A 25,661-nucleotide genomic window follows, 5' to 3' on the forward strand; every position below is an offset into this window, starting at 1 on the left:
CGGAGTTCATATATATTTAAAGAGTACCTTTAAAATAGACGATATTTGTAAAAAATCGTTTTCAACTTTCACTTTTACTTTCACTTAAACAACTATTGTGCCAAAGGGGCTTTTTACTGACTTTTTGCTCTCGAGCATGGATGTTACTGTCGTTGGTAGCTGCAACATGGATTTGTCAACGTAAGTTATTTTTATGTGCGTGTCGTGTTTGACCTACGTATGCACAATAAACTACTTCAGAAGCAAAATTATGCTGTCTTGCAATTTGGAGGCTATTATTGGTTGCCTCCATATATATGACGCTAGTGAGGCATTAACGTCAGATTTAAAAAAAATGCCTCATTCAACATCAGGAATTATTCCGAATTCCCTCTGACCCAGCGACTCTTTTATCGAATATCCAAATATCCTGGATTGCATTCTTTTGATTGCCGCTATAACCTTGGTTCCTTTGATTACTCTTTGCATGATTCGTGAGCAAGTACTTTAAATAAGTTTAATTAGACAATGAAATAAAAGCACAATAAAATCAGACCAATTTCCTCCAAATAGCTCTTTCATTTTGTATCAGTGTATTTCTCTTCATTTCTAAACCTTTTCAGTGATTTTCAAATCTGAAAAAAGTGAGCATCCCACATGACTTTAGTTAAGTCTTTAAAGCACAGAATTTCCATTGACAAGAAACTTGTAACTTCTACATGGAGGTTGTCAATTAATTTTCCAGAGTGTTTTTTTTTGCCCCTCTTGTTTTAAGATTACACTTGCTATTTATTTTATATAATCATACAAAATGGAAATTTAATCATATCAAGCAGGGCTTTCATTATCTTTTCTGTGAACAGGCTTAATACAGAAAATGAATGGTCTACACCAAAATGTATCAAAGGTGGAATGGGGCCCATTGTGATTTGGAACCGTCCGTTTCCACTTTTTGAACTGTCTACATTTTGACAGTAACCGGTTCTTAATATAACCTCTGTCAAGTAGACAATATTGCTCAAATAGTAAATGCTGCTGCATAATGAATTTATGACTAAATAATACTCAATGTTGTATGTGCAGACAATTTTAATTATATTTGTAGTAACTATCTAATAGTGAGAATTAAGTATACTTAAAGAAAACTTGCTCAAGAGAAATCATATGTCTTGACAGATATGCAGACAGATTCCCCAAACCCGGGGAAACCCTGACAGGTCACAAGTATGTTGTCGGTTTTGGTGGGAAAGGAGCTAATCAGTGTGTAGCTGCTGCCAGACTGGGCTGTAAGGCGGCAATGGTTGGAAAGGTAACTGCTTTATCCGTCCGAATTCGAATGTTACTTCTATCCATATGGTAGGTCATTAGAGTCTTCAGAAATCCTGACACATAGTTTTTTTTCAGCTTTAATAGGTAGAGGTGTATATGTCGTATTTATTGTACACATCGACCCATATGGGGAATTATTAAGACTCAATAAAGGAAATTAACAGTATTCTGTCTTGACATTAAACCAATGCATGCATGTGTGAGGATTATAATCGCGGAAAAATGCAAGGCAGTACAATTTGTATATCAAAAATCTTTTTGACATGTCATGACATACACACAAAAAGTGGATATACATGTATAACAAAATATCAAGGTGGAAAAAAAAAAAAAAAAAGAAAGAAAAAAAAAAACGATTTAAGCCAGAAAAAAAACAACGATTCAGTTTGAATCAACATGGGAGATATCCCAGCCATGTAAAAAAAATAATCATGAAATGCCATTTGTGGTATGACAACAAATTTAAGTTAATTTCAGCATCAGTTTCTAAAACTTTTTGCCAACTCAAATGGTATGATTGTACTACAGTATGCTTTTTTTGGATCAACTACGAACTGTTATTAAAAAAAAACTAACTCGCTTTAAGAGATCAAGCTAATCATTAATCTTGTAGCCTATCAAATCAATTTATTTTATATCCGTAACATGGGTGCATGAAATAAGGAAATGAACTCAAAGGAAGTCAGTGACTCCTTGATTTAAAGCCGATTTTTGAATTTACAACTCTTTCCTTTTAAAGTTGCAAAGAGATTAATGTTGTCATCACAATTATGCATTCATAAGCGCGTACATGTAACACGCGAATCATGAAGACACATACGCTATCTATCATTATGATTGAAATCCAATTCGAGTACAATTGTAGCTCTATGTGCTAAAGAATTCTCACAAGCACATCTCCCCAACATTTTGGTAAGTTAAAAATACATAAGTTACAAATTTTACTAATTTTGTAAACTTTATAGACATGTGTTTTTAGGTTGGGAAAGACAACAATGGCACTGCTACAATTGATAACTTTAAGAACAACAACATATTCATAGGTATTTATTCTAAGGCTTTGTTTTGTTTACATGTATTTCATTCCTCATTTAATTGAGTTAGAAAACAATGTAGATGCAAATGTTAAAAGAGTTGAGTCTTTTATACATTGCAGAAGGTGTAAGATAACATATTACAGATTGCAGTCATAACTCCGAATTAGTTTTCTATTTATGTCCATGTTATTTTTTTTGTATTAAAATTAAATATATTTTTTTTTCTTTTTTCCTAAAAGCTATGATAGTAATTGATCATGAAATTTATTCATAAAAAAAAAAAAAAAAAAAAAAAAAAAACAACAAAAATTCTAACCTGACACACAGAAATCATTTAAATTAGAATACGACGTATTGCAATATTTCAAACAATTTGAACACAGTTTTACAAAAAAAACAAAAAAAAAGTAATAATAAATAAAAGGGGAAATGTACATATAGTGTAAAAATAATGTTTTAGATCACATGTTACAGACGCACCAATCGGATACAGGCATTGCTGCTATAACAATTGCCGATACAGGTTATTATCGACTAGGATTATATGACTATCACAGTTATTTCTTTACTCGGGATAATTGTTAAACGATAAAATGACAAAAACAATGAATGTACACAAAATGAGAAATCTCTAATGCAAATAAAAAGAAAAAATAAACAAATTATAGTCTTGTTTCCTGTTACTAGCAAGAAAAAAATAGGGTAGTAAGGCAGAAAATTATTTTATTTTATTTCTAGACAGTTGCCTCTGGCTGCACATTGATAGCTGTGGGAGCAAGCTAATTCACTATTCAGGCATTAACAGAGCATGCAAAAATCTAACTGATTCTAATCCAACTCGTGATTTATATAATAGTTCGAATAATATAAGTAAATGTTTTGCATTCTTACACTATAAGTAGGTCTCTTGTCTTTTAAACTTTGTAATCTCTATTCATCAGGTGAAAATTCTATAATCATCGTACCAGGGGCCAACTTGCTGCTTCAGGGCGATGATATCTTAGCTGTTGAAGACCTTATAAGGAGCTCTAAAGTTGTTGTTTGTCAGTTAGAAGTGGGACTATCTGCTACATTAGAAACATTAAAACTAGCGAAGAAGCACAATGGTAGGGACATTAACATATTTTGTAGAATGCTGATAGTACATGTACCAGCATGAACATTGTAAAGAATGAATGGAACTCCCAACCATGGATTGTTAATGAGATCAAGAAAAGTATAAAGAGTTATCTACTCTTAATATACTCTCTCTTTCAAAGCAAACGAAACAACGTAGCTGCTTGTAGAAGTTTGATGAAGCGTGAAAAAGAAGTTTTCACTCAACTATGGTTTTATTTAAAAAGTCTTTTGTAAATGTGGATGTGTTTGCAAAATGTGATGACAAGTGCCTGAACATGATGTGTATGACCAATTTATATATATTTTAGTAAGAAGCATTTTCAATACAGCACCAGGACTGAAAAATCTATCAGCTGAATTCTTTGAAATGTCAGATATCCTCTGTGCAAACGAGTCTGAGGTGAGACATATCAGTTTGGCATCACAAAGTCTTGGTTCTCAGGCTCCTCCCTCGTCTCTTCAGAGGGTGCCGCATTATCCGTTTTTATAGCCATATAGATTAATCTAACTTAAACAAAATGCACATTTCTATTCATTGTTGGCTATGAACAATGTAAAAAACTCTTTCATCCCTTTTCCAGGGCAATAAAATTGTAACACAATGTCTCCACAATCATTAACTTCATGAATAATTGCCTGAGAACAAATATAATAGTATGAAGGTGTGTTCCTGATACCTTCCATGGCCGTGATCAATAAGCAGACGTACGACTGGTTCTTTTATTATTCAGCAATCACAATACAACAGCAACGTACAAACAATAAGAAGAGAGAAAGAGTCAGAAGACTCCCTTTTTGAACTTAAATCTCATAAGTTCTCTCTTTAATAAGTTCTTTCTTAGTCCTTTTTTAAGTTCCATATCTCCCTATATATACTAACGATTATGTAAAACAACTATGTATTGGTCAAACCCCCTGTTCATGTCTATGTTATGAATAATTTATCATGTTTATTTCCCCACTTTTAATTTGTCATTAATAGTACCCTATGTATTTGAACCTGTTCAACCACATTTTTCCTCAAGTTCCCTTGTCACCTTAATGGTTGTATTCTTGTTTATGTATACAGGTATGTTATATGTACATGCAACACCTTTTTTATTGTACAAGTATGTTGTTAATATTTGTTTTATTATCTGTTGTCCACATTGGAATTTCATTTTGTATTGGGAGTTATTTTGTACCTATTCTCATGTTTTGTATAGTTGTTTTACCCCTTATACATATGAATTTAATCAAAAGTTCACATGATAAAATATTAGTTATAAGTCTCAAAATATCCATACACTCTCCTCTTCTCAAAGACTAACATCATTAAATCAAGAATGTCTAACCACTGTCCTATCACCCAAGGAAGGATCACCTGTATTTTATATACTGCTTACTTCACATAGACACGAAACTAATAAAAAATTGATAGTTATTTAATGCTTTATAGTACAAAATCTGCCCTTTTCACCTAATTAAATACTGAAATGTACATTGATAACCCTTAAGATAGCTATACAATATATATCCATTAAACATGACTGTTCTTTTCACCCTACTGGTGCACCTGGTCCATGCTCCCAATTATTAGTGGAGTCTGAGTTGCTCATTTACTTCTGTTATTTTGTATGTATTATTTTAGTTACTTTATGTCCTTTGTTGTGTTTGTCTGTTTTCCATGTCTAGTTTTTGTCCCTGGATTACATTCTTTTGATTTCCGCTAGAATCTTGGTTTCCTTGATTACTCTTTCACCTAATTTCATACTTGAATATACAGTAATAACCTTTAAGATAGCTATACAATACACAGCCATTAAATATGACTGTTTAAATGAAATGTAAAACAATTGTAAGTAATAACATCACAATTTATTCCATATTTGCAGGCAGAATTATTAACAGGTATGCCAGTTCAAGATGCAAGTCAAGCTGAAAAGGCCATTGACAAGCTATTCGAGAAAGGCTGTCAATGTGTTATTCTCACGTTAGGAGAAAAGGGTTCGGTATTTGCATCGGTGGAGAACAAACGCCCAGTTCACGTACCTGCTGAGAAAGTCAAGGCTGTGGACACAACGGTAATAATGATACAAAAAAATTGCAATTCCATCCAGCAGTAAATTGTTGAAGTTAGAATCAAGGGCGCTTACAACAAACGCTATGCAGACCACACAAGGAAGTAATATTGTTTGATTAAAAAAGGCCGTGTTAGTTTTTTTAGAAACGCCAATAATCTCTTAAAGCTTAAAGGAATCTTAAATTTTAAAGTATAAACCACTAAATCATGTTAGTTGAACGAACTTAATCAAATATATTATCCAAACAGTTGAGCGATGTTATCTGACATTTTGCGACTTGTCTAGAAAAGTGAAAATATTAAAATTTTTCTTTTAGGGTGCTGGAGATTCTTTTCTAGGTTCTCTTGCCTATTTTCTATCATGTAGGCCTGATCTGACCTTGGAAGACTGCATTAGAAGGAGCAATATAATTGCGGGAATCAGTGTACAGTCACCAGGTACCCAGTACAGCTACCCGTGGAAGAAAGATCTCAATCCTAGTTTATTTCAATGATACATGTATACATAAAAATATATTTCACATGAATTTCACATGACTCTCCAATGGGTTGACTCAATGAAATTTGTTATGCACATGTATATTGTAAATTGAGCCTTCCACATGAACTTGTCATGTGAAGTTCATGGTAATGAACTTAATGAATATCATGTGAAAATCTAAAGAAATTTACATATGAGGTTCAGGTATGATAATTATCATATCAGGTTCAGGTATGACAGTTATCATATGAGGTTCAGATATGACAATTATCATATGACGTACATATGAGGTGCAGGTATGACCATTATCATATGACGTACATATGAGGTGCAGGTATGATAGTTGTCATATGAGCTTCAGGTATGATAATTATCATATGAGGTGCAGGTATGATAATTATCATATGAGGTTCAGGTATGACAATTATCATATGATGTACATATGAGGTGCAGGTATGATAATTGTCATATGAGGTTCAGGTATGATAATTATCATATGAGGTTCAGGTATGATAATTATTATATGAGGTACATATGAGGTTCAGGTATGATAATTATCATATGAAGTACATATGAGGTTCAGGTATGATAATTATCATATGAAGTACATATGAGGTTCAGGTATGATAATTATCATATGAAGTACATATGAGGTTCAGGTATGATAATTATCATATGAGGTACATATGACATTCAGGTATGATAATTATTATATGAGGTACATATGAGATGTAGGTATTATAATTATCATATATGGTTCATATGAGGTACATGTGAGATTCAGATATGATAATTATCATCCTATTATTTTTTTTGTTTCAAGTTTATTATCTGTCAAATCTTATTTCTAAAGTCATATTTAGTATTTGAATTTGATAATAAGTACATGTGGCACAATGGTTAATTATTTGGACACTATCCTGCAAACGGAGGATAGAACGTCAAGCATTTGTTTTTCATTCAATTATTAACTTGTGTAGTCTTTTCATTTTAACATTTAACCTTTGATTATTGAATTGAATGATTTGATGCAACAGAGAATTTGCCATTCTTGCAGACCTATTCATTATGGCATGAAATGAAATGATTTTTATCACTGTATATATGTTTATAATGTGTAAAATATTAGCTTATATCACTAAACTAAGCTGATGGTCAATAGGTATATTAAGACCAATAAGCATTGTTGTGCCACCTTCCATCTGAGATATGTAAATCCTTTTAAAACAACATTGATATTTTTGAAGTTATTATCTGATGTATCGCTATGAGGTATTGCGAGTAATTAAGAGTTGAGTTCCAGATGCTGAGAAAACCACTAGTTATTGACGGTTTAATAGAAAACTGAAAATATTCTTTGTCTGTCGCTCTTTTTATGTCCCTTTTTTATTATCAATTTCTTCTCTTTGTAAAATATTGTATTTGTCTCTTTTTTCATTTTTCACGGTTACTGGAAATATTATGCATTCTGACCAGTGAGTTATAATACATTTGTCCGATTTTTGTTATACTGGTAACGTTTTTTGTTCTTTTTCAAATCCATTTTCATAGGGCCTATATGTACTTGTGATCCTGTTCAAATTGTGCTGAAATGTCTATAACCTGCATTCAGGATGTACCATTTTTGTGAGCTTCTAATAAGTTTCATTGATGATTTTCAACCATATCAATTAATGTTTATTATAATATATGGCTATTACAAGATCATAAAACATGTATTCTACGAGGGGTATTTTCCAATTTTCATGCAATAACTTTTTGTATTGTATAGCAAATGCTACAGTTCACTTACTTTAAACGTGTGGTTGGTGCTGTCATGATATATTGCACTTAGTACAATATGGAAATTCATTACAGCTACTTGACCTTAATATCTATGGGTAAACTATTTTGCAATACAATAAATAGTTATTCTGTTAGTACATTAACTGTTTACTGTATTATTCTAGGTGGTCAGTTTACCTTCTAGAAAGCTATCAGGTATATATCTGATTATCTTTATTGTATACAAATAAGTAATTCAATTGCTCACATATAATCAGGGAGATTGGCTAGTCATGAAATTTTTTAATCTTGTATTTTGATTATAATGTATTGAATGGTTACATTAAAGAAAATAATTAAAGTATGTGCATTTGAATTAAGAAATGCAAATAATAGAGATACAAACAATGATCAAAACATACAAACTGACATAGAACTGATAAAAATCTTGATAAACACATACTTATTATAGTATAATATATTATAATTTGCATCGCAAATTTGACAGTTTGAACATCGTTGGGAATTGTTCAGACCTTCTGTAAGTTTACATTATCTTCCCTGTATGAATTTGATCCGATGGAGCAGTGTAGCGGATAGTCGTCACATTCTGAGACACTTATATATAAGTATACCTTTAGTTTCTTGTAGATGATTGGCATTGGATTCGGTCCTGAAAAAAACACTTTTATAGCGGTAATCAAAAGAATGTAATCCAGGGACAAAGACCTGACATGGAAAACAGACATACACAACAAAGAAAATAAAGTAACTAAAATCATACAAAGTAACAAAAGTAAATGAGCAACTCAGACTCCACTAAAAACTGGGAGCATGGACCAGGTGCACCGGTAGGTTAAGCGTCCTCTGCTTTTCTAGAAACACCCGCCGAGTTGCTCATAAAAAGTCAAGTCCGGGGTAGACAAACGAGGAAAGGAAAACTATGACCCGTTGAACACACCAGTTTTCATGGTGCCGACGGATACACCATAACGATCCACGAGTTCATGATGATGACCATAAAACTTCTGTAGTGATGACTTCAATCTTGTAGCAACATAACCCTGTATGGAGTATCATCAAGTCCAGGAATATTCCAAAGGACACTTGAAAACTAGTTCAAGGCACACCGTAAGTGATGATGGCAAATTGATAAATGGAAAAAACTAGCTCTAGAGGATCATAAAAATAACCTTTGTACGTATTGCTAGAGAGGCTTTGAAAGTGCGGAATAAAGATTTAGACACAAAAACTTATTTTTCTGACAAGAGATTAGGTTTATCTAAGACTTAAGATAAATAAAGAACGAATCAAGTCATTAGACAGCATTGGAAGCATACGACAAAGCTCCTAACCCAACAAATGTGTCCGAACAGAAAGGATTTCATGCACCTATTCAACTCATTTTTTTAAAAGGCAAAGGAAAAGGAGAAAAAATGGTTAAATCAGCGTCAGTATTGGTTCACTTTGATAAAGCTTCAATGAATGGAGTAGGTGCTATATAACCGCGTATAACCGACCCAAAGCATATACATTGAAAACATTGACAAAAGCCGAAAAAAATTCTGTTCTAAAGAAAGCAAGTTTAGCAACCATTTTTTGCCATTAGAAAGTTTCATTAGTTCCGTTCAAGGTTAAACTGACAGATGAAATAACAGATGGCACATTGATCACATTAGGAAATGCAACAACAAGATAGAATTAGATAATGAAAAAAGATTATGAATCAGCAATTGAATTTGCTATTAGACAACTAAACCCCAGCATGATCAACCAGTAATAAGAAACATTTAGAAACAAGGAAATGCCACACTACTTCGAAAAAAATCAAAAAAATAAACAAGTCAAAATGTTAAGACACCGAAGTATTCAAAAAATATCTGTGTTAAGTTACAAATATTGTATTTTGTGCTCAATGGGGCACAATAAACCCCTGGTTACTATGAAGTAAATTCAGTATGTACTTCACTCTAAACGAAGTATATATTCTAGAAGGTTAGGAGGGATAATAATGTGTGCGATCTGTATTTTTGAAATTTCATTTAAATTTCTTTTAGCATATTATTAATATAAGAGTGTTATAAAGTGACTATGCAAATAATAAGTAGATTATTTTGTTATCTGGGCACTGTGTGTTGTATTTAGGCTAAAAACCACTAATTCCACTTTCCATAGGCTTCTATGCTAATTTCACAATATTCAATGTCTTCTCTGGACTTTACCTTAACTTTAACCTGCAGAGGACTACATATCAGCATGATTCTACATATGTCAGCTCACAATCCTCAGAATGGCATGTGGGGTTAGCAGACTTGCAGTGCAGTACTGGTCACCGGAAGTGAAGGGTCTATAAATAGCATGGGAAATCCCAGTGTTTTCACAAGATAGGGGTATATTTAAAAATCATTATGGAGATTAGGCTTCACATCACAAGAAGCAAAATGCACCTATAAAATGTACAGAAATGTTTTTCCTTTCAGAAACTGTTTAAATTTTTTAAATAAGATGAGAACTTTTTTCACAGCACTATGAGGAACAGGGGTAATTTCTGCGTAGGACTATTTTCGCGTACGTTCCGAATGCTCATTGGTTGAATTGGTGGTCTGTAACCTAAAGAGTCACTTTTTGTCTTAGAAAAAATAAATAACTATACAGGTATCTTCCTACACACATACTGAATGCATTTGCAAAGTTTCAGTGAAATGTGACAAGCACTTTTTTAAATATTTGATTTTTAAATATAGGGTAACCAAGTTGTGCGAGCAAAAAAGTGACAATATTCTACCATACTTAAATGCATTAAATATTTGCAAAGAACTTTTTCTGACTTTTCAAATAAAAAATATCAATCACAATTTGTTTTTTAACAATATCAATGAAGAAATAGTTTTAAAAGTAATCATTTTCTGAGAAATTGGTCTATTTTTAAAAATTTATTTCTGACATGCCTCCCCCTTTTTCTTGATCACATGTCAAAAATCCTAAATCTTTAAATTTTCACAAAAGGTGATATATTTGGCTTTAAATTTGTAAATACAGTGTTTTCACATTAAAACATGACCAGTAAAGGGCACCTAAAGCAAAAAAAGTACTCAATAATGGATTTTCCATGTTGCCATAGGGGAATGCTGATATGGCCTTAACCGCAGTAATGAAAGTGAGTTTTTCCTCATTTCTAACCTAATTTTTGCTCAAATCTACACAAAACTTGATTTCAAGTGCTTACTACCACCATATTTAGGTAAATATAGCCCTCAAAGTTTAATATTTGATATTTTTACTAAATTTTCTACACTTTTTACAAGATAGGACATAAAAATCAGCCAAAAAGACCAATTTTCCATAATTTGGACCTATAACTTAAAAAAATGCATATTTTGAAGGATTTTTGTAGTGTATTCCTCTCATGGCAAAGTTAACAAGATCTTCAAGTAGTTTAAAGCTATTTCAAGAAACTTTTCATTTTGCCATGGCTTCATCTTAAGGCTAAAAACCACTAATTCCACTTTCCATAGGCTTCTATGCTAATTTCACAATATTCAATGGCTTCTCTGGACTTTACCTTAACTTTAACCTGCAGAGGACTACATATCAGCATGATTCTACATATGTCAGCTCACAATCCTCAGAATGGCATGTGGGGTTAGCAGACTTGCAGTGCAGTACTGGTCACCGGAAGTGAAGGGTCTATAAATAGCATGGGAAATCCCAGTGTTTTCACAAGATAGGGGTATATTTAAAAATCATTTTGGAGATTAGGCTTCACATCACAAGAAGCAAAATGCACCTATAAAATGTACAGAAATGTTTTTCCTTTCAGAAACTGTTTAAATTTTTTAAATAAGATGAGAACTTTTTTCACAGCACTATGAGGAACAGGGGTAATTTCTGCGTAGGACTATTTTTGCGTACGTTCCGAATGCTCATTGGTTGAATTGGTGGTCTGTAACCTTTACAGTACAGGTAAATCATAATTTGTTTGTTTAAGTGAGAGATTGTAGACAAGAAGTCGATGGATTTGGTAACTATACTTTAATTATCATCTTTGGTAATCGGATATCTGGCCCAACTGGTTAGCATTCTGTGTTTATTATTTTTTTTTATAAAGATTAAAGGTTATTAAATAATATTTATGTTATATATCATGTTATATATTATGTTATACATTATATTATGTATGCAAAGTTGTTCCATTAAGTAATCGGAAGTTTCTAATTTGGAAACTAGCAGGCCATAAATGTGTACTTAGATGTGCACTTTGTAGCTTAGGTTGTCTAATGAATATTGGTAATTAAAAGTGTACCCCCCTTTTTGTTTCAATTTACAGGCAGAAACGCTGCACGGCATTATATGGGTTAAATTTCAAAATATAAAAGCTAAATCGGTGTATTTTAGCAACTCTATCTAAGATTAGAGAAATATCATCTGATCTTTTTTTAGATGAAATTAGATTCGAAATAACATATCGAACATTTGCGCTCTTGCTACTTCTATATTTTTTATTCAACTTGCAGCATCACAAAATTCAAAATCCCTAAAACACAGTCTTCACTCCATTTTTTAAGCATTGAGCTTTAATATAGTAGTTCCTTTGACATGTTCTGGTAGTATATTTGAATTTAGAATCCACTGCAGGTTCACTTAAGAATAAACACCAATCCAAAAGTAAAACTTGTCTTACCACGGACTTCATATCATATATCATTTACCAGAATTTTCTGTAGCACAAAATTCGAAACCCATAAAAGATTGAAGCATCATTTTAGTTATTAAACACGGGGCTATAAAAAAGTAGCCCCCTTTACATTTCCTGGTAGAACTTATCATTGCTGAATTTGGCTTCCTATTTCGAGATTTTCTTTTTTGAGTACTTTTTGTATACAATTGTTTTTTTTATCAAAGAGTAATCAAGGGAACCAAGGTTATAGCGGTAATCAAAAGAATGTAATCCAGGGACAAAGACAAGACATGGAAAACAAACATACACAACAAAGAACTTAGAGTAACTAAAATCATACATACAAAGTAACAAAAGTAAATGAGCAACTCGGACTCCACTAAAAACTGGGAGCATGGACCAGGTGCACCGGTAGGGTAAGCGTCCTCTGCTTTTCTAGAAGCACCCGCCCAGTTGCTCATAAAAAGTCAAGTCCGGGGTAGACAAACGAGGAAAGGAAAACTATGACCCGTTGAATAAATCAGTTCTCATGGTGCTGATGGATACATCATAACGATCCACGAGTTCATGATAACGACCATAAAACTTCTGTAGTGATGACTACAATCTTGTGACAACATAACCTTGTTCCAGAAGCCTATTTGTTAGAGTTCTAGCGCGATACAAAAAGTCTGCGTAGTTTCGGCAAGCTCTGGCATAACGTATGAGTTGCGATATGATATACGCAGGAGCCGAAGGGATGTTGCCACAGATGAAAGGAAAGTTGACAATTCTGAATGAAAAGTCATCACGTTTGTCGTAAAGTTTGGTCAATAGTTTTCCTTTACCATCGATTTTTAAGTGTAGGTCAAGATATGAGGCTGACTTCACAGTGTCTGTAGTATCCTTTATCTCAAGTTGTTTTGAGAAGATGCGATGTATCAAATTCCCGAAACTAGGATTGTTTAAAGATAATACGTCATCTATATAGCGGAAACTGAGATTGAAGGATCTAGCCAAACGATATTCTTTCTTTCTGATCAGATCAGCTATAAAGTCAGCCTCAAAAGAGTGAAGGAATAGGTCAGCAAGTAAAGGAGCACAATTTGTTCCCATTGGAATGCCGACCGTTTGTTGAAAAACGCGTTCACCACACTGGACAAATATGTTGACGAATAAAAATTCTAGAATTTTGTAAACATCTTCCTCTGTATATTTGGAAGATGATTTGGAATTATTTCTTACAAAGTATGAGGAATCTCTGCCAAGAACTATATATTTGTATCTACATTTTTTTGGAAAAAACAACGATGTATAATGTTTTTAAGTCGGGATTTTAACTGAGTGTGGGGAATAGAAGTATACAGTGTTATTTATAAATGAAATGTGTCAACTCTTCCAATTTTACAATTTGACCTGAAAACTTTTTTTAATGAAATTTTTCCATAACTTCCATCACAAGTCAAAATTGTGTAAGGAGATATTTTTATCAAATCAAAAAAAAATTAGAATTAGAATAAAAAAAATAAAATGTTTTTTTTTTATATTCTGCAAAGACGATAACTTTTTTATTTAGACTGATTTGAAATTCATATAACTATTTTTGCTGAATTCGCATGAAATATATTTTCGTAAAGACAGAATTGGTAGCGCATTTGTTGTTGTGTGTCGCGTGTTTAAATGTATCAGTGTTTAAAGCTTAGTCTTTTGACATATTTCGGATTTAATGATGGATACATCAGATCTGACATTTATCTGGTTCATTTACAGTTACAATGATTATATATTATATATCTTCGTGTAAATTTGTGATATAATTTACAAGATTTATTTTAATTATCATCTTTTAGGAATGTTCTTTTTTTTCAAATTAATTACTAAAGACTAATGTTTCAACTTTGTAACTTCAATGTTTCATTCTACTATTGTGTTATTCCTACTGCATATTTTATTCATATAGATAACTCAGAAAAATCAGTTACGCGCTTATTTCTTGAAATATCAAACTTGTAAGAAACATTCTAAAAAGGAAATGTTATTAAATGAAAAAAGTTGCGGACTACGATAAATACCCATTTCTTAGGAATATTTTTAAAATAATTTAAAAAATAAACTATGACTCACTTTATTTTTTTTTAATCATTTTATATTATAGTTACATTATATTTAATGATAACCCGTCATAAAAAATACGATTCAACTTGTTTATGATGTTTATCAAATTGTTTGCTGTTATACAATATATCCCTTGTTTTTGATCATTATACGACAGCTTTTGACTTAACATTATATTTATTGTTAAAGAAATTGCACCGAAGTCGGAATACCAGTGGCTGTTAACAAGCCAACCAGATAACTCTTGTACAAAGATGCTTACTTGGCACTATATTTATAATGTCATATCTCAATGATACATTATAGATAATTAATGTAATAACGTGCCTTTTGGATTCAATCAACCGTGAAATTTGGTGGAAAATTTGACTGCATTTTTCTTTTATATAAACAAAATTTCTTTTAAAAATAAAAAAAAAGAAGAGATTTGTTTGTTCACCAATTCTTTTGATGTTTAATTTTATTTTGGTCTACTTTGTTTAAAAAATAATATAGAAAAGAAGGTTCTCCTTGTACCTATACCAGTAATCAGAATGGCGTTAAATTTTATTGACACGTGGTGGTAATTATTATAAAATTACTTTATATAGTTTGACTGGAAATTAGTATCTGTTTGTTGAACTCTTAAATGTTCTTTGATTTCTTTTCAACCTTTTCATTTTTTTTTGTTAATTGCTATTTTAGTAATTTAATGCAACCTCGTAATGTTTCATGCTTGACGATCAAACAATTTTGTGACAAACCAGAATGAAGCCAATAAACTTCCGAATACTAGTTCCCTTGATTTCTCATAGCACAATTACGCAGTTTATAATGACACACACTTCTTTTTTTCAACTTATATAACAAATGTGGTGTTGATTTCATAATTAAAAAAAAAATTTCTCGTATTATAAAACGCACGAAAGTAATGGCTTCTAAAATAAAATGCAAATTTTCAAATTTCTTTAACCGATATATTATTTAATACAAAAGATGAACAAGACAATTTTACATATGATCAGACAGAATTATTAAGCATGCAGTCACGGGTGGTGTTGGGAGCAGACTTAGCAGCTGATATGATGGTATATAGAGAACACCCATCCATCAAATCTTAGAATTCTGACGCTGAGATCCCTGATTGTATAGTCATCGAGTGAGTACATTTTGTCTCATGTATTTTTTTTAATTTTTCACATTCACTTGGTTATTTTATATATCAATTACTGAATTATTCATGTATAATTTTAAAAAAAGTGACGTCTTGATTGAATTTTTTGATGGTCTTCGAGGTAATGTTTTTATATATGAAGACTATAAGTATCTTAAGATTTAAATGTAGTTTTCCTGGCACCAACTTATGGAATAAGTAAATTCGGTTCTCAATTTTTATCCGATCTTGTGGTTCAAACCCTCTCAAAAATTATGCAGGCAAGCGATAATTCCTTTTATCTGTCGCAAGAAGAGAACACGTATTCGTACAATATAGTTTGATACACCAAGGATTGTAAACCCATTTACATGACAATTCTTCTTCAGTGTAGTCAAACTATCACGATGTTCACATTTAAATGGAAAATGTTCAAAAATACAAGTCCGAAGGAAAGGCTTGGTAGTGTCCTCAAGATGTTGGGTCTGATACAGATCTTACTGGGTGTAGCGCTAGCAATCGCAAGTTTTACTGCAATAGATATAGATAGGAACAACATGGTCGTCATGGAGGCAAACAATAAAACAATTGTTGGTCAAGTTATTATTGGTCTGGATGCAGGTTCTATTATTTCTTCCATCGGGGTAAGGTATTCTAAGTGATAATGTGCTTTTTTATTATAACTATACCAAATGGTAAAACCCCACTTTGTGTCTTTCTTAAAAAAAAATTCTATTTCTATTGAATTTGTAACTTTTCGCCAACATAGTCGTTTTTTTTTTGCTTTGTAATTTTTCACATATATATAAACGCATGTGTTTTGATTTGCGTTACAAAACTAGTTTAAACACTTTTTCTTTTGTTGAATTACGGATGAATTTTACTTTGTTATTGTATGTAATAAATTGTGTTATTTCATTATTCATTTTGTTGTTTTCCTTTTTTGTGTTTTATGACAGGTGTTTGCTACAGGTATTCTACCATGCTGCATGATGTCTGGAACAGAATACAATATCGTTAGATCTGTAAGTTAAAGTCTGAGTACAACATCGTAAGATCTGAAAGATAACAAAATATAACATAGTTAGGTCTGTAAGATGATACATCAAGCTAAGTGGCATGAAATTTATCTATAGGATTGTTTTACTGTAAACTCAAATTGCAGCCAACGCTAATTCAGCGTACAAGATAACATCACAAACATTATTTGCCACGACTTCGGCCCATTTTAAGGAATACTTAGCGGGAAGAGAATTATTCGTGATGTTAAAAATGCCGTAAAATTATGAAATGAAATGAAAGTATCGCAAACTTTGCAGCTCATGTTATGTGCACGTTTAATCCGTACTATGAACCTTGCACATCAAATCGTACATTGCATCATTGATATTACTGAGTTTTTGATAGCGATTCAGCCAGAAATTATTATGACACTATTCTTTTAAGCAGGTTGTTTGAGAGATTTAATGTCTGTTGGTGAAGGAACTTAAGTGTGGTCTTTCAATAATTTACTTTACACACCACATTATCTGTTATCTGTTTGGTCTTCGTTCTTTTGTTAAGTTTTAATAAACTTAATTTTTTTCTTTTTTTCTTTTAGAAAGTCCTTGTAATGGTGTTTAGTATTGTGAGTGCCTCCTTATTTGCCCCTGTCATTTTTGCTTCTGCCTTGGCCGGATTCATCATGGTGAGATTTATCTGCACTGTTTACTTACTGAAATATGTCATTTTAAATCTTCAAATAAATTTTTATTTTCTATTACAAAATAACATATATCGTAATGTACTCTCATAATGTATTTCCTCAATTACTTGAAAGTAAAACATTTTCACAAAAATATAAAATACTCCTTAAGTTATAATTATAAAACAGTTGCATTTGTTTTAATATAAAATTAATGTCTGTTTAACAAGTATACTTGTGGTCTATTTGATAAAGTTAAGAATAAAAAATAAATATTTAAAAAAAATAATTATTAAAAAATCATTAAGGAAATTATTTTAGACTCTGGACAAATAGAGAAGAGTTCAACTCAACTACTACATGTGTATCTAAAAATCCCATTATGAAACAGTTGCATCTGTTTTAATATAAAATTAATGCCTGTTTAACAAGTATATAAAAATAAAAAAAATACATATTTTATAAAATAAATTATTAAAAAATCATTAAGGAAATTATTTTTAGACTCTGGACAAATAGAGAAGTGTTCAACTCAACTACTACATGTGTATCTAAAATTACAAATTGATTTGAACCATCAAAGAAAAGAAGCGCTGAATGAAAAAAAAAAAAAAACAAAACATGAAGATGTTTTCAGCCAGCGTAACCGGATGCATATTTTATGTAAATACTTCGCGACATTACTACATTATTACTGGTTTTAAAACAAAAGCGTTAAAATATCTCTCACTTGCTGTTTATGATTTATTTTTCCTTTGTTTCTTTTTTTCCTACAGCGTAACACTCATGTCGAATTAGCGGTTGTTACGGGGGTTTTGACAGGAGTTGAGTTTTTCGTTGCATTCATTATCTCGACGTACTGTTGTTGCTCACCATGGTGGTCAGGACAGGCCCCTTGTCAAATTAGGGTAAGTATTCCACTCATGTGCACGTTAGTGTAAACAATGTGATTTGATAGATAGATTTGAGACATACACAACAAAGAACATAAAGTAACTAAAATCATACATACAAAGTAACAAAAGTAAATGAGCAACTCGGACTCCACTAAAAACTGGGGGCATGGACCAGGTGCACCGGTAGGGTAAGCGTCCTCTGCTTTTCTAGAAACACCCGCCGAGTTGCTCATAAAAAGTCAAGTCCGGGGTAGACAAACGAGGAAAGGAAAACCATGACCTGTTGAATAAATCAGTTTTCATGGTGCTGATGGATACACCATAACGATCCACGAGTTCATGATGATGACCATAAAACTTCTGTAGTGATGACTTCAATCTTGTAGCAACATAACCTTGTTCCAGAAGCCTATTTGTTAGAGTTCTAGCGCGATACAAAAAGTTTGCGTAGTTTCGGCAAGCTCTGGCATAACGTATGAGTTGCGATATGATATACGCAGGAGCCGAAGGTATGTTGCCACAGATGAAAGGAAAGTTGACAATTCTGAATGAAAAGTCATCACGTTTGTCGTAAAGTTTGGTCACTAGTTTTCCTTTACCATCGATTTCTAAGTGTAGGTCAAGATATGAGGCTGACTTCACAGTGTCTGTAGTATCCTTTATCTCAAGTTGTTTTGAGAAGATGCGATGTATCAAATTCCCGAAATTAGGATTGTTTAAAGATAATACGTCATCTATCGCGGAAACTGAGATTGAAGGATCTAGCCAAACGATATTATTTCTTTCTGATTAGATCAGCTATAAAGTCAGCCTCATAAGAGTGAAGGAATAGGTCAGCAAGTAAAGGAGCACAATTTGTTCCCAAAAAAGAAATTAAAACTGCCGTTATGATGCGCCGTGAAGCATCACATTACCATTATTTGCGATGAAAAATGATAAATATGATAAAAGATTTGAATGTAAAACGTGTAGAAAACCTGCATTTTCAAACAATCATTCTAAAGTAATGTAAGAACCTGAATAATAGTTTGTATTAATTTATATAGAAGAAAAGGAGAGAAGAGCTCAAAGAAGTATTCGTCCAAAACGCTAAAAAGGAGATGGAAAATACCCCCTGATTACAAACTGTAACCTGCTGATCTAAAAGGGTGGACAGACAAAACGGAATGGAATCTGGCTACGAAAAACGAGCTGCTGACTGTTTCTAGAATAATTTGCTTATATAGTATTTTTGTTTTGCGTTCATATCTAATAGATGCTGAAGTAATATTATTGTATTTTTGTGCTTCTGTAAACAAATATTTAATGTTGCAATGCCATAATGCAAGGTCCTAAATGTTTTCAGTTGTATAAAACTAGTTCAGTAAGGGTATCAACCAACGAAATAACGAAACACTAATCCGATCCAAATCAAGTGCAAAATCAAATCAAAGTTTCCTTTCAATTACATATGAGTACAAAACAAATAACTTAAAGTTAAAGTCACCCCATACATAAAATCCTCACACATTAGCTTTTTTGACAGTAAATAAGATATTGTAGTATTAAACTTTGTACGTTCTCTATTTCTTATTTTTTCAAAGCTGCATTAGCTATCATTTTCGTCATTGTTTTGTTTCTGTTGAAATATGCCTTAACTGAACTATTTCTACTAAATGGTACCTTTCCTGTATAATTTCATTCGATATCCACAAATAAAATGTGTTAAATACATGAAATAGGTGTCTATATATTTATTGTCTTGCAAGACAAAAAATCGACCGAGATAAATTCGTATGCATGTGACTTCTGGTGACCTCAATCCACGCATGTGCTGTAAGGGTCGCGTTGTTTAAAAACAAATCTGATTGCAAATCGAAAGTGGTAATCAATGGCAAGGAAGACCGTCGGAATCAAGCCGTAAGAGGCTAAAGTTCGAATATAATGCAAGGGTCCTTTTGTAATTTACGTATTGTGATAAAATTGATTTGAAAACTAATAAAGAAATAGATGAAATGAAAGGTAAACAAGACATGTGCTTACCTATGCATTCGTTATTGTTTATTTTTTTAACCAAGGTTGAAGTATTTTAAACCCAGGTTAATGTCCTGTCGGCAATCTTCGGAAGTAATGGCGAAAAATAATTAAATCAGAGCTGTCGATCTTCTTTTATTAAAAAGTATTGTTTTCAAAATATTCTGTAGGTATCACCGACTTTTATTGCTTCAATTGTATTACTACAAACTTATTTCATTTTATCAGGAAAATTCAGTAGAATTAAAACTGAACAAATTTGGCAGCTAATGCAGCTTTAATAAGACGACAGTGTGAATAAGAAAATAAAAATAACAGATACTTTCTTTACCAGTGCCCAATTATTTCAGACTCTAGGTATGAAGTTAATCATGTCATATATAATAGTGCATGATTATGATCAAATGTGAGTAAATATTGTCAAATATTAATCTTTATGTTTTGTGTTTTTAAATTTGTATACATGCTTGCGGAAATGTTAGGCTTTGTGCGAAACCTATAAATAATCGTTGTCTTCAATCGAAAGCTGAACTGTCAATACACACGAGAGAATAAATAAATATATTTCGTAACACCATTTAAAAAATGCCCAAGTAAACTGCTGCACGTGTCTTGCTGTTACGATCAATATCATAAGTTAGTTTATAAATTTACGTTTTGTGCACGAAATTGCATCGTGATCAATTAATATTTATAAATTCTCAGTGCATAGTAATTCAGTGATACGAATTGAGACGGATAAAATGAATACGAAAGTAAAAGGGGTTTGGGTATGTTGTTTCCGAAACAGTTCTTGTATTTCTTGCCTATCATATTTTATTATATGCATTCTACAGTATATTTTTTGTATTAAAGCTTGATTTCACTATTATTTATGTTTGTTTACTTTATTGTTTAACTGCAAAATATGAAGTATGCAGTAATGATTCAACCAACAACATCTAAACAAAGACAAATGAAACAGAACGAATTGTTTTACACATGTAAAGACTAACTGATGATATGAGAAAGTTTTAATGAATGTACATTTTCTGTTTTGTTGTCTATGCTTTTTTTGTTTTCGTTTGATTTAATAAACTGTTTATAACACCAAAAATGTTCAAATTAGACGAACTTCTATAAAAATCGAAACATCTTGACTTTTGACAAGTAAAAATGTCATGTTTCATAACCATTTAATCCAGAAGATATTGTAATGTCTAAAATTGTTCATTTTATTGCAAGGTGGCTAATGTGACCATAAATATCTGAGTGTATTCTTTTGTTTATATTCTAGGGCTGTATTTTATACAAAAAAAAAATGAAATATTTCCACAGAAATAATGTTTCGAACTATGTCAGGGCTGAATATCGGGACTTAATACATTTTCAATCCAAAACAAAAAACTATCGGTCACCTGACTAACGCTTTTAGCTTTATTTGCATTTGATAATAAATGTGAAGAATATGTTACCAAAAACGAAAAAAAAAAGGTGCGTTGCATTGGAAGACCCAATATAATACAAAATGCACAGACCAACTAATTAAATTATTTCTTTTGAAGTAATAAAGTCAGCTCAATATGGTTTCAGAGAAAAATTATTTAGTAATTGTTATCTGTTTTTTACTAATGTTGGTTTAATGCATCATATGTCGACTTGTCATGAAATATTATTTTGACATTCCTTGCATGTCACTCAGTGCTATCATATTCACAAAGGTACGATTTTAAGCAAAAAAATAAAAAAATAAAAAAAATAACTGAAAGTGATAGTTAATAAAGTATTGTACTGTTTGAAAAGCCGTTAAAGATCCAAAATTCACACAATTACTTAATGAACTCAAATACATATTACAAACAGCAAACAAAATCAATGTTTCATTTTGCGAAAAGTCATTTATTTAATATGACCATATGTAAGACTAATATGACCATATGTAAGACTAATATGACCATATGTAAGACTTAGTTTGTCATATTTGATATAGATGTTTTCTATATATGCGTCTAGGGTAAATAACACTAGCTTATTCACAATGTCGTGATTTCCATTTCTTCTCCCAACTCTACGGACGTCACCAGAAAAGTGGAGGAGGTTTGTCCTATCTGTGAACCCATTGTTGAATGCAGTCCTTACTCTTGAGTTTCTGTGTTTATTTTTTTAGTTAATTTGTGTTAGTTGTTTTTTTATGTTAACTGTGATTCGTAGTTCTAGTTGTTTTCTCCAATTCGTCAACATCTTACTTCACTTCTAATTGGGGTCTTTGCCTTACTTTACTTGTCATTGTTAAACAAATAAGATATTTATATGATGTCTTTCCATAAAATGGGGAGGAACCTATAAAGCGTGTAAAATGAATCCAACCATGAGCTGTATAAATAAAATAAAAATTCATATTTCCGATTGGTCGAGAGGAAATTGGTGCAATATATTAATTTCCAGTACCAGTCAATTTTTTCTGATAAATCGTAAAGAGCCCAATTACATGTGTCTGACCACGCCCATTTAATGCAACAGATTTATAATATATAAATTTACTCATTGTGCTTCTTTCCATCAATGGGTGCACTTTTTTTTTCGAACATACAAAAGAGGCTATCGACCCATTTGATATTTAATTTGTTTTTGTTTCGTTTTTGTTTAATTGTTTATTAGGTTTTTTTGTAAGCTGTAAACAATATAATTGTTTACGGATTATATTGTTTACGGATATCTCTACGTAACCTATACTGATTAACACGTAAGCTTTAAGTAAATGTCTTTGTAAGAATCATGCAAAATCTGAAAAATGTGATACACCCCAAAAAGGCTACATATTTTTATTTTTGTAATTAAGTTGTTTTATGGGTCTGTAGTATGAAATGTGTAATAACTAATTCAAATCTGCCTGCTCTTAGGAGATAATCAACATTGAAAATCCAATAGATTCTATTGCATTTGAGTGTCATTTACAGAGTTATCTCCCTTAATTTTGAATTCTGCTGTGCATTCTATACAATTTTTATCTCCTATGAGCACGGGTTATACGAAAAACCAAATGTTAATTTCTGTTTACTGAAGCTTTTTAAACAAAATATCAAAAATAAAAATATGTAGGCTTTCCAACCATGTATCACATTTTGCATGATTCTTAGCTGGAATGCTACTTAATTTTTACTAGCAGCTTGTTTTATTATTTTAATTTCTTCGTAGAGCCCATTCCATTTAACTTTACCAAATCTCTTTTTGTTAAACTATGCAAGAAGTTTACATTGTATGTTCTCATTGTTAACTTTATATATCTTCTCCTTTTAAGTAATTAAACTCAACATCCTAATGTTGCATTTTAAAGATCAAACGATTGGGCGACAAATTCTAAACCCTCTTAATGATTTGAGAGTTAAGCGCCATAATAAGAAATTACGATAAATTTGATACTTTTCTCGAATATGTTAATGCCTAACCAAAAATAAATAAATAAATAAATAAAAAAAAAAAAAAAACAAAAAAAAAAAAAAAAAACAAAAAAACAAAAAAACTATAATTATATTGGTAGTAGATATTTGTAAATATCCTGGATAAGAAAAGTCTTCAATGGAAAGACAAATAGACAAGTGACTAACTTAGTTTCAATTTGACGACTACTTGGCGTTTGTTTTATCATTAATTAAATTCAATGTATGAAATCTTCTCATTCATATGAGCCACAACTCTCTATATAAGTATTGGTATACATTACCTTTTCGCGAAAAAAAATATTGTTTGAAGCTTGAAAGCTGTGAGAGTTAATAAATCTCGCAAACATTTGCGGGAACGCCGTAAATAGTATTTGTTAAATAAGTTAATATGCAGGGTCTACTTAAATGTATCGTACATGTACCGAGCATCGAGCGTTAGTAAATAAATTCATTTTGTGAATCCTGCATGTCCCAGTTCAACTTGTTGATGTGTAATTATGATGATGATCTTATTGTTTATAATGAAAGGAAAAAAAATAAAAGAGTAATTAAAGAGCCTAATATCGGATGTATGATACATGCAGTGATTTTTCGAAAACGTATCAGGAATTCAATAGAAAATGATTTACAGTAAAAGTAAACATTTCCGACACATTAGGTACAGTGCCGCCTTTTAACCTTTGACCATAAAGACCATCTTCTATGGAAACGCAAATCATATCATCAAAATTCTGTCTCCCAACTGGCCGAAAACTAGTGGCGTTTCCAAAACCTGCATTGGGTAGAAAGTTATTACTAATTTTTTATTGTGTCGGTTTTCCATTTTCATATATTTCAAATTAACTCATGTTTTTTCTTTTTTCTTTCATCAACCAGGTTAACAAATGTGTTTGTTCCATCGCAATATAATACAATACAGATTTTAGATGTCATAGGAGGGCGGAGACTAAGTTATTTGTTGGAAATGCCGAAGTTTAACGACACTGAGTAAATCATCAAATTAATTTTGCTCGGAAAAATGGATAAATCATTGTTTTATATATATATATATATATTCCTAGAACATATTTCTACAAGTTAATATTCAACAACAGAAGTACCTGTCAGATTATATAATGAGTTTGCCCTAACAGTTTAATCAATGCATAAGAATAAAAATATCAGGGGAACGAAAGTTTTTTTTATACTAGATTACATAATACTTTACTTGAACATGACAGAAATATGATTTTGTGGTAATGATTTATGAGTACAAAAATTTAGATATTTTCTTAAGTTCTGTTAACCGTAAAATTTGACGGAAAGTTGTTTCGCATTGTTTTTTTTTTCATTGCCGCATGTAGAAATATCAAAATATGAAAATATGCTTAATATTCCGTTTGATGTTCAATTTTGCTTTATTCTCGAAAAATATAATCTTAAAAACCAGAATATATTTGTGTAATCTTTACCAATTAGCATGGTGGCGTTCAATTTCATCGATAGTTTGTGGTAACTGTTATGTGTCTGTTTACTCATAGTGTTTTGGAATTTTTCATATATTCCCTGATAAATTTGAGTGAAAAACAAATCCAAATCTTTCCGAGAAAGCTAAAACTATAAATATAGAGGACAGAAAGAGCTAGCAAAGTCATTATACTTTAATAAATATTTGTGTTTTTTTAAATTAACATCCGAAAGTGTACAGATATAACACCTTATAAAGGACTGTAAAGTAAATAATATCACATTCTTAGAACGTAAGCATCTGTTTATATGCATTTGATGTATCACTAGAATGTAAAACCTATATATAGATCAAGATCACCATTTTCTCGTATGGAACCCAGCATTGTTGACATCATTTTTATAGAAATGATAATGGCATTCCAAAATTGTTAATAAATTGTTAATACCAGCATAAAAATAAACATACCTTTTCTTGAAAGAGTAATCAAGGGAACCAAGGTTGCAGCAGCAATCAAAAGAATACAA

At 31.5% G+C, this 25,661-nt stretch overlaps 2 protein-coding genes across 9 annotated transcripts; both read left to right on the top strand.

Annotated features, from left to right (window-relative positions):
* Positions 1-29: 29 nt before the first annotated feature.
* LOC148611238 (ribokinase-like) lies at positions 30-8,135 on the top strand. Of its 2 annotated transcripts, XR_015924089.1 has the most exons (9): positions 30-180; positions 1,156-1,288; positions 2,288-2,351; positions 2,806-2,868; positions 3,287-3,451; positions 3,773-3,864; positions 5,339-5,527; positions 5,844-6,481; positions 6,547-8,135. XR_015924089.1 is itself a non-coding variant. In XM_088591558.1 (8 exons), the coding sequence occupies exons 1-8, from the start codon at positions 137-139 to the stop codon at positions 6,018-6,020; spliced, it is 927 nt and encodes a 308-aa protein (XP_088447684.1). In that variant the 5' UTR covers positions 30-136; the 3' UTR covers positions 6,021-8,135. The 2 variants fall into 2 exon arrangements, 1 of the variants encoding a protein (XP_088447684.1); XM_088591558.1 differs by having other exon boundaries at positions 5,844-8,135.
* Positions 8,136-11,732: 3,597 nt separating this feature from the next.
* On the top strand, positions 11,733-21,139 carry LOC148611239 (uncharacterized). 7 transcript variants are annotated; one of them, XM_088591563.1, is made up of 7 exons: positions 11,733-11,843; positions 15,519-15,681; positions 16,065-16,319; positions 16,635-16,700; positions 17,276-17,362; positions 18,136-18,267; positions 19,302-21,139. In XM_088591563.1, exons 3-7 carry the CDS (start codon positions 16,083-16,085, stop codon positions 19,371-19,373), a joined length of 594 nt encoding a protein of 197 aa, XP_088447689.1. In that variant the 5' UTR covers positions 11,733-11,843; positions 15,519-15,681; positions 16,065-16,082; the 3' UTR covers positions 19,374-21,139. The 7 variants fall into 7 exon arrangements, with proteins under 7 accessions (XP_088447689.1, XP_088447691.1, XP_088447690.1 ...); XM_088591565.1 differs by having other exon boundaries at positions 15,548-15,681; XM_088591564.1 differs by having other exon boundaries at positions 11,753-11,792; positions 15,548-15,681.
* The last annotated feature ends 4,522 nt before the right edge of the window (positions 21,140-25,661 follow it).

Source organism: Perna viridis, chromosome 7 (genome assembly GCF_037379345.1).
Source record: "Perna viridis isolate PV_CMFRI_1.1 ecotype Kerala chromosome 7, ASM3737934v1, whole genome shotgun sequence".
NCBI classification, from domain to species: Eukaryota; Metazoa; Mollusca; class Bivalvia; order Mytilida; family Mytilidae; genus Perna; species Perna viridis.

Excerpts from the sequence above, each read along its gene's own strand:
- LOC148611238 (XM_088591558.1), top strand. The coding sequence starts at position 137 with ATGGATGTTACTGTCGTTGGTAGCTGCAACATGGATTTGTCAAC. Across the intron at positions 2,869-3,286 it reads TATAACAATTGCCGATACAG|GTGAAAATTCTATAATCATC; the intron begins GTTATTATCGAC and ends TCTATTCATCAG. Across the intron at positions 5,528-5,843 it reads TCAAGGCTGTGGACACAACG|GGTGCTGGAGATTCTTTTCT; the intron begins GTAATAATGATA and ends TTTTTCTTTTAG.
- LOC148611239 (XM_088591563.1), top strand. The coding sequence starts at position 16,083 with ATGTTCACATTTAAATGGAAAATGTTCAAAAATACAAGTCCGAAGGAA. Across the intron at positions 16,701-17,275 it reads AATACAATATCGTTAGATCT|AAAGTCCTTGTAATGGTGTT; the intron begins GTAAGTTAAAGT and ends TTTTTCTTTTAG. Across the intron at positions 17,363-18,135 it reads CCTTGGCCGGATTCATCATG|CGTAACACTCATGTCGAATT; the intron begins GTGAGATTTATC and ends TTTTTCCTACAG.